The sequence below is a fragment of the Panthera tigris genome, chromosome X (genome assembly GCF_018350195.1).
Source record: "Panthera tigris isolate Pti1 chromosome X, P.tigris_Pti1_mat1.1, whole genome shotgun sequence".
Taxonomy (NCBI): Eukaryota; Metazoa; Chordata; class Mammalia; order Carnivora; family Felidae; genus Panthera; species Panthera tigris.
In genome coordinates, this window is record NC_056677.1 from 35,799,955 (window position 1) to 35,813,849 (window position 13,895).

General features: G+C 34.9%; 1 protein-coding gene across 3 annotated transcripts in view; it reads left to right on the forward strand.

Annotated features, from left to right (window-relative positions):
- The window catches only part of USP9X (ubiquitin specific peptidase 9 X-linked), a 154,308-nt gene that overhangs the window by 60,402 nt on the left and 80,011 nt on the right, over positions 1-13,895 (forward strand). For all 3 annotated transcript variants that reach the window (XM_042974466.1, XM_042974465.1, XM_042974467.1), the window contains exons 3-11: positions 1,038-1,183; positions 3,833-3,912; positions 5,593-5,705; positions 7,008-7,226; positions 9,421-9,536; positions 9,794-10,045; positions 10,122-10,260; positions 11,936-12,088; positions 13,264-13,368. In XM_042974466.1, coding sequence (XP_042830400.1) covers positions 1,038-1,183; positions 3,833-3,912; positions 5,593-5,705; positions 7,008-7,226; positions 9,421-9,536; positions 9,794-10,045; positions 10,122-10,260; positions 11,936-12,088; positions 13,264-13,368 — 1,323 coding nt within the window. The remainder of the gene's footprint in view (positions 1-1,037; positions 1,184-3,832; positions 3,913-5,592; positions 5,706-7,007; positions 7,227-9,420; positions 9,537-9,793; positions 10,046-10,121; positions 10,261-11,935; positions 12,089-13,263; positions 13,369-13,895) is intronic.

Sequence of the window (13,895 nt, forward strand, 5' to 3'; positions counted from 1 at the left end):
CAGGTGAATTTATAACTGAATTGCGTGCATGTGAACCATAGACCTGCTGCTTACAGTTGGTACATGTTTACATAGAATTCTGTATGGATGAGTTTTTAGGCAAAAATACTGTTACCGTGGGATACTTAAATTTGGCACTTGGGGATAAGTTCTTATTGTCCATTTATTATTAGATTAGATCGTCTATTACAAGTATGGTAGAAAAGAGACACACATGCACTCTCTCTCCCTTTGCCCCTCCTCTCTTCCTCTCCCTCTGCCATTTTCGAGAAGCAAGCAAGTCAGGTTTTAATTTTATTTTTCCAAATAAGTGTGTCAACGTCATTCCTTTTCCTCTCCAGTTCCCACTTTTAGGCCATAAAATACTGAAGTACGTGGTCATAGATACTGGACAGAGTTGTTAAGTCTTCTTGTGTCATAAATTTGTTATCCACTATTTAGGTTTCTTTAAACATAGTCAAAGGTTGTGTTGGATGCCCAAGATGCTATTTTTAAACCAGGAACTAGTAGAGATTCAATAGGTTTGCTCTTTTTTGTTTGTTTTGAATTTTACTTATTTTTGATATCCAAATATAATTACCATACAATGTTATATTAGTTTCAGCTGTGTGATTCAACAGTACTGTACATTACTCCGTGCTCATCACGAGAAATGTGGTTTCATATTTGTCTAGTCATTCCTGTTGTGACAGGGCTCACATAATGGGAAATGTAAGTAGAGGAGCAGTATACATCATGGTTAACACAAACCTGGATTCAAATCCTGACCATAGAGTTGGAGCGGTGTGACCTTGGGCTAATTACTTACTGTCTGAGTTTGTTTTTTCATCCATTAAATAGCTGTCTAATACTTTCTTAGGCTCTTGAGGATTAGGTGAAATTACAGCACAGTAGCACAGAGACTTCCTGAAGCATCGTAAACTTACTATGACTTTATCTTTAAAGTTTTACTCTTTTACTCTAATCTGTGTTGGTGTTTGAATTATTAAATGTGCGTATGGTATAGAAACCTAAATCTGGAATATCTGATTTTTAAGACTTCGTCGCCTGATTCTTCCAATGAAAATTCCCCGGCAACTCCCCCAGATGAACAAGGTCAAGGTGATGCTCCACCACAGCTTGAAGATGAGGAACCTGCATTTCCACATACTGACCTGGCAAAGTTGGATGACATGATCAATAGGTGAGTTAATTTGTTTTGTTTTCTTAATGTGTGTAATACACAGGAGAGCCAATGGTTTCTTAGCACAGTGATTAGTAGTAAATAAGAAAAGAGGAAGAGTGGACAGAAATACCACAGTTAGCCACTCCGCCTCCTTAATAGCCTTAACACCTTGGTGATTACCAAGTACTTTGTAACCCATGGTTCGTAAAGCATTTGAAAAACGAAAGGGAGTAACAGTGTCAGTAAAGTTTTTAGAATTAATGATGATGACCCAAGCTGGTGTGTTTCTGAAGTAGAACCATATGTATGATTTCCCTCTTTGAATGTTTATGAAGTTTTTTTTTCGTTTTGGTATGTTGTTTGTCCTGATGCTGGGTGATTTTCATGATTTTTGCATGGTCCTGAGGTAAGCCAGGTCACAAGAACATGAGTTCCTCAGAGCCTGCCCCTTGGGAACCCTTTACTAGCCTGAGGCATTTAACCATCTCTGCTATTTGTTTCTCTTGATCTTCACTTCAGGGGCAAGTTTAGAGTATAATTTTTTGTACTTGTAGTGGAAGACTCCAAGAGAATGTAAGTTTAAAGCTTGTGTGCAGAGGAAGAAAAAGATTTGAAGAAGATAAGGGAATGGGGTACCTAGGTGGCTCAGTAGGTTAAGCATCTGACTTCAGCTGAGGTCTTGATCTCACGGTTTATGAGTTCAAGTGCCTCGTTGGGCTCTGTGTTGACAGCTCAGAGCCTGGATCCTGCTTTGGATTCTGTGTCTCCCTCTGTTCCTCCCCCCCCCCCCCACCCCCAAATAAACATTAAAAAAAAAAAAAGGATGAGGGAAGAGCGTGTTGGGGGGGAACCACATATGGCTGTGGTCTTCACCAGGCTGTGGGGTCAACAAGTGAGTACTAGGGAGGTGTGACACATCCCTTTAACTCCTAAAAAGGAAAGTAAGGAAAATACACAAGATTTATAAGCATTTGCGTTACTAAATTTTCTTTATTCTTTGACTTTCTAAAAATCCGTTAATACTTAATATATGTAATAGCAGGGGAAATAGAACCCCCTCTTTTTTCCCCCCCAAATCTTGATTACATAAGTAATAGAAGTATGCATTGTTATACGTGGAAATACAGTGTTGATAAAGTTCTCTATAATTTCCTTCCTCTGTATACACGTCTCAAGAAAAAATTACTAACAATAGGGGTGCCTGAGGGGTGCTTCAGTCGGTTGAGCATCCAACTTTGGCCCAGGTCATAATTTTACAGTTTGTGGGTTTGAGCTCCGCGTCAGGCAGGCTTTGCGCTGACAGCACGGAGCCTGCTTCAGATTCTCTGTCTTCCTCTCCCTCTCTGCTTCTTCTCCACTCTCACTCTTTGTCTTTCTCTCAAAAATAAATAAGCATTTTAAAAAATCGTAATTACTAACAATAAGGAGTAGACTCTTCAGATTATCTTTGTGTTTACTATGATTTGTATTGATTTTTCTACAAATGTGAGATTTCTTACCAAATCATTTTGTCTTGCTTTTCTCACTTCATTTATCTTGAAAAATTTTCTATTAATATATTTTTTAACTCATTGTATTTAATAAGTATATTTGAAAGAACACATTAGCTGTGATTCTGGTAGTATACAATATATACACAATATATACATTGAAATTGTATAAAGTTATTTGTTTTGTCCCTGGTTATTCTTTCTCTATAGCAGAGACCTAGCAAAAGGTTTTATTGTTACGTTTTGATCTTTGTCTGGTGATTGTTATTAAAGGGTACTTGTTATGCAGGCTTGAAGACAAAAGTTTGCATATATTAGTCATGGAGCACTTTTTTTTTTTTTTTTTCCCCAAATCAAGGGTTTTTGGAGCAGTGAGAAGGATGAGGAAGAAGGGGTAGGAAAAGGATGGACTTGCAGATGGTTGGGCTGCCACTGGGACCACAGAAAGCACCACCTGGGTGTATGCTGCATCCTTGTTGGAGGGAGGAGGGTACCTATGGAGACAGAGAGGCCTGGAGACCCACATCCTACTTAACCTTCAGGATAAATTGATGAATTGTGTGAATTGAGGCAGAAAACCCTCATTTTCCACCTAAATTTTTCTTCTTTGTGATTTGTGAAGAAATTGAAGACAACTAAGAGGTTCATCATAATTCTGAAAGAGCTCTTTCCTATGAACTCAAACAATAAGTATCCATTTAATTGATACTTGGTTGTTATGCTAGTTTTATATTCTTTGTTACTAAAATAATTTCCTTTTGGGGCACATGGGTGGCTCAGGTCGTGACTGAACAGTTCGGTTTGTGAGTTCGACCCCTGTGTTGGGCTCTGTGCTGACAGCTCAGAGCCTAGACCCTGCTTCAGATTCTGTATCTGGCCCTCCCCTGCTCTCGCGGTCTCTCTCTCTCTCAAAAAATTAAAAAAATAGTTTCCTCCCCCCGCCCCCCCCCTTCTATCTTTTGTTTGGCAGTTCTTTAAAAAATTGTAGGGACAACAGATGGAGCTTAGTTTCACAAAGCAGATACTCTGCCAGCCTTGTTTTAAAATTTTAATGTTTTTTAGAGTTAATATTGAATTTTTTCCTGGTGAGGTGAATAATTATAATTAGTAACTCATTTATAGTGCCTCTTTTAGAGTGCAGCCAATAAACATCTTTTTATATTATTAAAATCCTTAGGCCTCGATGGGTGGTTCCAGTTTTGCCGAAAGGGGAATTAGAAGTGCTTTTAGAAGCTGCTATTGATCTTAGTAAAAAAGGTAAGTTTAGATGTTCTTATGCTTTTCGTAATGTATGTTACTAGGTTCACTTTCACTTTATCCCCAAACACTTGTTTTCCTCTCTTATGAACATTTAACTGGGTATTCCTAGACTAGAACATCTAAGTTTTCTTGCTGTGGCTTATGATATATACCTAGAACAAGGGTTCAGGTCCTTTGGTCAGCCTTCAGGGGTGTTCATTAACTAGCTGAAGTTACACATAAAATTGGTGTATATTCATTTTTAAACAAAACTGTTCAGCTTACATGTTTATTATTTTTCTTAATACACTAAAAAGATTTGATTTTTCTCTAAAAAAGGCTTGAAACTTTCTGGTCTGGTGTTTTTACCTTGTCGCCTAGAAGTGAAACCTCAGTGCCTGAATTGATCGTTTTTTTCTAGTGGCTTTGGTCTGCTCTAGGTGTAGTTGAATTCTCTTAGCAAAGGACTATAACATTCTTTTAATTTTAAGGCATTGGATATTCAAATAAATGACATTTTAGTTTTTGAAATAGGGTAGCCATGGATGTGTTCTAACTATCAATAGGCATTTATCACAATTGAAGTTGATCATTATAAAAATTAATATGCTTATTTGTCTCCATGGCAAGGGTAATATTTTTTTTGTCTTAAAATAGTTTCCTTCCTTCATTTAAAGAATGTCTCTCCACATCTTTTTAATCTTGAAAAATAATCTAATTATGAAAAAACATTTCCATATTATATTTTCTACTACCCAAATTTCTTCTGTTCATTTACACATTTATTGAGGAAATTTTTGAAGACATTTGTAATAGGCATGTTCTAGGTCCTGACTGTACAGTGACAGGTAAGAACACATAATGGTATCTCATTTAATATTCCTTGAGATTCACTGGACATAGAACCCTCTGCCCCCCCATGGGACCATGGTTTATTTTAGGCAAGGTTCAGATTTTTAAATACAGTACTGAGTTTAAATGTTCTCTTTTCTGCAGTCAAAATCAGAGAACATTTTATATACAGATTGAATCACTTTTCATTGTGTTATCAAGAGTTAAAGATTTTCTCTGTGTTTGGCAGGGCGGAGCATTCAGCTCTGTTGCCTTTCTGAAATCAGATGAAATTAAGCAAAAATACAAAGAAGCATAAATGCTGGGACAGTGAAAGAGAGGGAGACAAAAACAATTCATCTTATTTAATCAAACACTTATGTAGAATAGTATGAAGATACTGATGTCTAATGGATCGTTTACAACCAAAATAAGATTTTAAAAATAGTTGTGAAACCTCATTTTTTAAGTTTTAAATTTTATTTTCAGGGAGTAAAATGCTCTGAAGCATTTAGATTCCTTCTCAGTGGCACTGATAATCTTTGTGTGGTTAAGGTCTAGTGTCATAATTTGAAATGTTTTCAATTCACCTATTACTTGATTTCATGTACTTTTATACAGTTAAATAATTTTGAAATTCATTAATTATTTTGGTTTCTGAATCTGTTACCTTCTTGACACATAGGAATTTTGATAATACTTCTGGTGTATTTGTCTTTTTGACCTCTTACGATAATGTTTTTTCCAAAGCTAGTCTGAATTTCTTACCTATCAGTGAGTAGTTTATTTATTACTTTTTATCATGTAATCGGGCATTGTGAGACAATCAGAAAAATACTTTGTTTACATTTATTTTTCTTCCCTTAGGCCTTGATGTTAAAAGTGAAGCATGTCAACGATTTTTCAGAGATGGGCTAACAATATCATTCACTAAAATCCTTACAGATGAGGCAGTGAGTGGCTGGAAGTTTGAAATTCATGTGAGTCTTGCATGTGACTTTAAAAAATCAGATTTCCCCAGTGATGCCTATGTTGAGTGTTTTCTCCTATGTATGTGAAATACATATTTGGTTATATATTTGATTCATTAATTGAATTAAATTCAAGCGTCTAAAACTGAGAAACTTTAACAATACTTCTTATAAGTTATAATTTCTATGGAAGAAAGCATGATCATTTTAGGGGTGTGAGATTTAGAGACCTTTGGTTTAATAATCTGTCTTCTGGGTTCTCAAGTGCCTTATGACCACATTCATCAGTTTTGAGATGTACCATGTACTCATTGTATGTACCACTAAGGAAGAAAAACAGCTAAGATTAGGGAGTCTAGTATCTGGGACATAAAGGTCAAAGCAGAGAAATAAAGTTACCACACAGAAAGGGATGCAAAAAAACCTGTATGTCTCAACCGTGGCATCTTAGAGGAGTTAAAAATCACCTGAAAATTTAAACCACAGGCCAGTATTCAGAGTTTTGTAGTCTAAATTCAGATTACGGCTGTGAAACAAAAAAAAATCCTCAAATGGATAAAGTGGTCTCTGGTTCATGGTATGCCCAAGTGACCAGAAGCAGCAGATGCAAGTTTTCTCTATACCGTCAGTCTAAGAAACTAGTATGCATTGATTATAAGATATAATCAAATTCCAGAGATTTAAAAAAAAAAAGTTAAAAAAAGTGCATCTTCGATTGATGAAATGCCATCCATGATTACTTCAAGTTTCTGTTCCATATTTATACTGTGGAAATGTCATAAGCTGTGAAGCAGATATTTTTGTGCTCTGTGAACTATTTTTCGAATGTAACCATAGCACAAAAATCGCAAAATCTTCTAATCCAACATGTAACTTTGTAAGTAAAGAAACGGAAACTTAGGAAGTGCTATTAGACTTTTGCCTTGAGGCTTAGATAGCAAATCTACTCCATCTTGGATACTTACTGTATTGCGTAGATGTTAGAATTGCTGCCTCTAGTGTATAAATTGCAAAGACAAAAAAAAAAGGTAACTTGCATCTTGTCTATGGACATCATAGACATAGGGCATTGCCTACTTCATTTTGTAAGCCATTACAAATGGCTTTTTTCAAGTAGGTACTATATAAAGGATAGTAAATGTTAATTCTTTTTTTAAATATATCTGTTTGATCCCAATATTAAACAGTTTAAATGATCACGATAGAAAAATGGAGAGATGGTAATTAAAATATAATTAAGATGGGAGGATCTTTCTATTTGGAGTTGCAATGATCTGATCTTCTAAATCACCTTTTCCCCTTATATAACAGAGGTGTATTATCAACAATACGCATCGCCTGGTGGAGCTATGTGTGGCCAAGTTATCCCAAGACTGGTTTCCACTTCTAGAACTTCTCTCCATGGCCTTAAATCCTCATTGCAAATTCCATATCTACAATGGTACACGTCCGTGTGAATCCGTTTCTTCAAGTGTTCAGTTGCCTGAAGATGAACTCTTCGCTCGTTCTCCAGACCCTCGATCACCAAAAGTGTGTTGGTTTATTTTCATAATTAATAGTTTTGCTCTGTCTCATAGCTGTCAAAGATCTGAACCACCTGTTAATGTGAAGAAGCGAAATTTCATGTGACTATTAAAGGGATTCCGCATTATTTTGTAGTTTGGATTCTAACCAACCACCCTGCAGCTTTATTGAATTATGAGTGACAAAATTGTTTGGGATTATGGTTTTGTTTGTTTTAGCCCTCTCCACGTAGTTAGTCCCCATTGACTTCTGCCAGCCTTTTGGGGAATAGTCATAAATTGGGTTAATGTGAAACAGGCCTTAATTGTCCTCATAAATAAGAGTAGAATAGATGAGATGACTTCTTTGACCAAGGCCATGATCACTGTAGACATTCTAATGTTTTGACTTCAAGACCAAGTATATCCTATGTCTAGTAATGTGTCACAAAAGTAAAATGAGAGAAATTATAAATGAAAGCAAAATAGTAAAACTTAGAACATGTCATACATATACATCATCGTAAAATTTCTCAAATGTAAATTTTCTATATTTGCATAGAGTATGCAAAATAAAAAAACTACATCCCTAACTGTATATCTTTTAATAAATACTATATAACAATACATAGTTTTTAAATATTAGAATTTAGGGAAACTTTAATATTGTGGGCCTTACAAAAAGGAAAACCCAGCATGGAAAATTTGAATTTATACATAAAATTCTTGGTTTATTCATTTAAAAGTGGAAATCCTCAAAATGTGTTAAACTTAGAGCTGGGATTTTTTTTATATTTCCCAAGATTCATATTGTTTCCACTTCGTGCCTTTTTTTTGTTTTGGTGAATCAAATTAATGACCAAACAATGACAGTCTCCAAAATATATCTGTATTTCTTTCTTTAATTTTTGCTCTGTAGGTCAATGATCATCTTTACAGACTCCCAGGAAACAACTTGATTTAAGATGGCTTCTGGTTGAAGATCTTTTTATGTCTTTCTTTGAAACCTAGCCCTGCTTGAGTATTACTAATAACAGAATGTTCCTAATTGCTTAAACATACAGTATAGCTGAAAACCTAGGATTAGCTTTAGACTGATTATTTTACTGTGTGCATGCATATGCTATTATGTGTGTGTGTGTGTGTGTGTGTGTGTGTGTGTGTGTGTATATTTATATATAATACAGAATGAGTATGTACTTTCCTAGAATTGCTGAATGCCAAAAGGGACTGGTGGATTAAAATGCTCAGATTTTTAATTGTTCTGGTATTAGCTTTTTAAGACCAAATAACAAGGCAGGAAAATACTATAATGAAAACTTAAATAGAGAAATGGTAGTTAATTTTGTAGAGAATTTAATTGATGTAGACTTAAAATCCTATCAAAACTACCTTTAGGTACCATATTGTCTCTTTAGAGCAATTACCTTATATTTCTGTTTTCCCTTTGTCCTGGACATGGTTTTTATGTTTTTGTTTTTTAAGTAGCTATAGAAATTATTTTTGCTTAAGACTCAGTAATTACCTTTAAGTTTTACATATCAGGCATGCTTTTAACTCCACAAACCATTGGCTATCCCAGCTGCATTGTACTTTTGAGTATTGCTATCCCCTAGTGAAGAGGTTGAAAGACAATCCATACTGTTACATCCTGGTTATCTCTAAGGTGAGAATTGGGGCATTCACATGAGCCAGCAAAAGCATCAACCAGCATGTTCTAGTTAGGAGCAACAGATACAATACCAGGGGTTTGTATTTAATAGTTCACTCTCAGGCTTTAAGATGATTGTATTTATAGGGAATTTTTAATTATTCACAACTACAATAAAAAATGAATTCAAATATTGTCTTATGTCATCAAATACCTTTTTTCTTATTTAAAAATTTTTTTTATCCTCTTAAGTTTAAAATTTTTCAGGTAATAAGGTATTCTCATATAATGAGGTCTCTGAAATAGAAACATGGCTTCTCGTTCCTGTTCAGCGATAATTGGTACGAACACACAACTGTGACCTAGTGATTTCACTTGTACTGCCATTCATGCTTCTTTCTCACAGAGAGGATTACTATGAATAATATGTACTATTTTGTTTTATTTCACAGATGATATTACATAATTTGAGTTTCCTGTTTCTAGTATTTTTCAATCAAGAAATTATTTCAGATGGTCCTTTTCTTCCCTGAAAGCAGGACGTTAACCTTTTTCATTAACTGTATTGCAGGGTTGGCTGGTGGATCTTCTCAACAAATTCGGCACTTTAAATGGGTTCCAGATTTTGCATGATCGTTTTATTAATGGATCAGCATTAAATGTTCAAATAATTGCAGCCCTTATTAAGTAAGTTACATTATTAAATGAATCTTCAGTGTATTATAGGAATTCCTATTTAATTGCTTGGTAAAACTTTTCTTTTTGCAAGTATGGTTTCCTCTTCACCTGATAACTTGGATTTTTTAATCCAAGTATAAATTAATAAGTATAAATAAGTATAAAGTATAAATATAAATCTGAGTATAAGTATAAATAAATCTGAGTTCAGTCCTAGTTAATTGTAAGAAAGTATTAAGCGTGTGTGTTTGTTTTTGTTCTTTCAGACCATTTGGGCAATGCTATGAGTTTCTCACTCTTCATACAGTGAAAAAGTACTTTCTTCCAGTAATAGAAATGGTCCCACATTTTTTAGAAAACTTAACTGATGAAGAACTGAAAAAAGAAGCAAAAAATGAAGCCAAAAATGACGCTCTTTCCATGATTATTAAATCTTTGAAGAATTTAGCTTCAAGAGTCCCAGGACAAGAAGAAACTGTAAAAAATTTAGAAATATTTAGGTTAAAAATGATACTTAGGTAAGATGTTTACCTCTTGAAATAAACGATTATGTGGATGTTTAGAATCTTATTTAACACTGAAATTCTCTTCTAGATTACTGCAAATTTCTTCTTTCAACGGAAAGATGAATGCACTGAATGAAGTTAATAAGGTGATATCTAGTGTATCCTACTATACTCATCGACATGGTAACCCTGAGGAGGAAGAATGGCTCACGGCTGAACGAATGGCAGTAAGTCCTTTGATTCTTCTTCCATGGATAAGAATCTGCCCCAAACAAAAATTAGAATAGCTTTACTTAACGTTAGCAATAACATTTTAAAGAAACCTTAGAACTGGGAGGTGTTCAGATTGATTTAGGACTCTTAATCCTCAGAACTTTTTGTAATAACACAATTTATTTGGTAGTGATCTAGGTAGCTTAGCACATCTTTGATAAACTTACTGCTGAATGTAGGTATTCTGAATTAATTAGCTTGTCCGGGGGGTTTGGTTGAAATGGAACAGATAATGGTGATGTTGGGATTAGAGCGGGTAGTATCTGGTACCTGATGCATGAAGTGGCCTGTTGTTCATTTGACCAATTCCACTTACAGATTTTAATATTGGAAATACAATCACTGGAATAAGATATACACGAATTGATGTTTTATCGTGCTAAGTAAGAATTTAAGCACTTCTATTTATATTGTTTTAGCATTGAAAGTTTAAGAGACTATTTACCATAGATACTTCAGTATTTTGTAGTTTTAAAACACGTAAGTATGCCATTTAGGAAACATTGGTTGAATAACTTCAGTGCATACTGTCTGGTGCAGTAAATCTGTAAAAGAACTGTCCTTACCCTCATGGTGGCCTCAGTTTAATAGGGGAGACAATAAATAGAATGTGATAAAAGATGTGGAGGATTTGTAAACATTGGCTCTGTGTTTGGGGGCCGGTGTTAAACATCTGATTTTGTGTATGTGATTTGTCTGTCTGCCTTGTTGGCAGGTTGAACACCATGCTTCTCAGAGTGTAGTCTGAGGTCTGGTTCTGGTTCTTGAACTGTTGCCAGTCCTGGATGAGTACAGAAAATGGCATCAAGTGTTCAGAAACTGTTGTAGCAATTTGAAGTTGCTGCATATTTATTTTCACAGACATACCTGCAACAAATTAGAAATAAAAATGGACCTTTACCACCTAGAACTCTATTTCTGTAGCACATTTTGGGGCTAAATACTTCTTGTTCTCACTAGGTTGAATACTGTGAAATTTCACAGTATGAGCTAGTACCTATTTGTATACTGAGGGAGTTTTCTTCTATTGGTATAGGTATTAAATAAATGCCAGTCAGCAACATAGCATAGTGTTATAGAAACACAGACTTGGGAAGCATGCAACCTTGATTTAGATTCCAGTTCTAACACTTCTGAGCCTGTTTACTCTTCTGTAATAGGGTAATATATCCCTCATTAGGATGGTTCAGAAGATTAAAGAGCTAATGGATAAGCAATAATAGCATAATTGGTTAATAAATAAGAGCAAGAAATAAAAGGGCATATTTTCACCCAAACAAAACTGATGTAAGGAGTCCAAAGATCCTAAAATGGGTCCCTTCTCATTACCTAAACCTTGGTGTTTGCTGCACTAAAATAATACTTCTCTGCATAAATGCTGAAGTAGAATCTCTTTAATGATTTCACTCTTTTCTGATTGGTGGAAACATTTCTGTGCAAAATTCAGTTTCATGGAATTACTGTTTTTCGTAGTTTTGAGTTAAAACACATAAACCTATTGCACTAGTGTATTTATTTTGTATTTTTTAGTCCCTACTACTGTTGTTTAAAAGTATGAACAATATTTCATACATTTTAAAAGCTTCTGTGTTTCAATTTCTTTCAAACAAGTTTTTGAATTATATTTAGGAATGGATACAGCAGAACAATATCTTATCTATAGTATTGCGAGACAGTCTGCATCAACCACAGTATGTAGAAAAGCTAGAGAAGATTCTTCGTTTTGTCATCAAAGAAAAAGCTCTGACTTTACAAGACCTTGATAATATCTGGGCAGCACAGGTAAGGAATTTCAGACGGTGGCTATTCGGATTCTAAAAAGAGCTACTAAAAACTAATAGTAGTCGTTCTAAAATGAGATATGAAGGCTTACTTTGTTTGATTTGTAGTGTGTTTAAATGTTCATCATTTATAGAAGGCCTGTCAAGAATCTAACTAGTCAACGATATTTTAAATATATTCATCATTTACTGTATGTTTGGCAAAGGTTGGCAGTTTGTACGTGGTTTTGTTTAGTATTTACTACAAATTTTTGAAGTATTTTTTCCTCCTTTCTTTTCTTTTTTTTAATACATATTTTTGAGAGAGACGGAGAGAACATTAGCGGGGAGGGACAGAGAGAGAGGGAGACAGGAATCCCAAGCAGGCTCCACACTGTCAGCACGGAGCCCAGTGTGCGGTCTGAACTTATGAACCGTGAGATCATGACCTGAGCCAAAATCAAGAGTCAAATGCTTAACCAAGACTGAGCCACCCAGGCACCCCATTATTTCTTTTATTTATATGATATTACATCACATATTGTAGGTGGTTTTAAATAAGAGTCAAACAGTAAATTAATATAAGGGATGTCTCTTGCAAGAATATAAGACATCTGTAATTGGTTTTTCATAAACTTTTAATGCAAAGAAAACTTCAATAGGAGAGTTAAATCACTATTTATAAAGACCTATAATAATCTAAAGGATTTATAGCTTTTCTGAAGGATAAGTCACTTTTTTGGTTTCAGAGCCAGAAACTAGGTGATTTGATTATCTTAAGTGATCTTGGGTCACTTAGGAAGTATTGTTGAGTTTTACATTACAAAGCTTTGTTTTTTTGAGTCTGTAGAAACCAAAAAAGCTTTGTTTTCCTTTGAATGCTTAAGTTTCCAGTTTTGAAACAAGATCATTGGTGTACCTTGTTCTACTTGCAATGTTAAAATTGGCACGTTAAATTCAATAAACTTTAATGAAGGCTCACATGAATTCCCAAAGTATACATTAGCCGTGTTATATCAAGGAATTAAGTCCGGTTTTAGAGGGCAATTCTAAAACATTTAAAATGTTACGAGTTTTCTCATGGTACACACTTAGGTGAAGATGATGGGAATAGTTTGTCAATAATAGCTGTCCGTATATACAACTTCTCTGCTGTCCAGATTCTAATATGCTGCTTGCTCTTTGGTTTTTTAATAGGCGGGGAAGCATGAAGCCATTGTGAAGAATGTACATGATCTACTGGCAAAGTTGGCATGGGATTTTTCTCCTGAACAACTTGATCATCTTTTTGATTGCTTTAAGGTAATAGCTAGCATAGTAAAGTAGTGCCGCTTCATTTTTGTTAAAATTAATTCATTAGATCTTTGAGTTGCTCTTAGCCAGTAAATATGAAGCAGGAATTATTAAACAATTTCAGGTGTGAAGGAATTGGTAATTATATTTTCCCCAATAAGAACTTAATGTTCATTTTTATATTAATAGCCCTCATAAATAATTAAAAAAAAATTTTTTTTTTCATGTGTCTTTTTGAAAGACAGCATGAGCAGGGGAGGGGCAGATGGAGGGAGACACAGAATCCTGACCTGTCAGCACAGAGCCCGACACTGGGCTCAAACTTGTGAATCACGACATCATGACCTGAGCTGATGTCAGATGCTTAACCGACTGAGCCACCCAGGCGTCCCATAAATAAGGAATCTTTTAAACTCAGGTTGTCAATTTGGATTCCTCTCCTCTAGCAGTTTGAATTTCTATTAAAATGTTTAAGTGCACTGTAGGACTTCAGGGAAGGATGATTAGTTGTAATAAAAAATAAAGCGTCAATAACA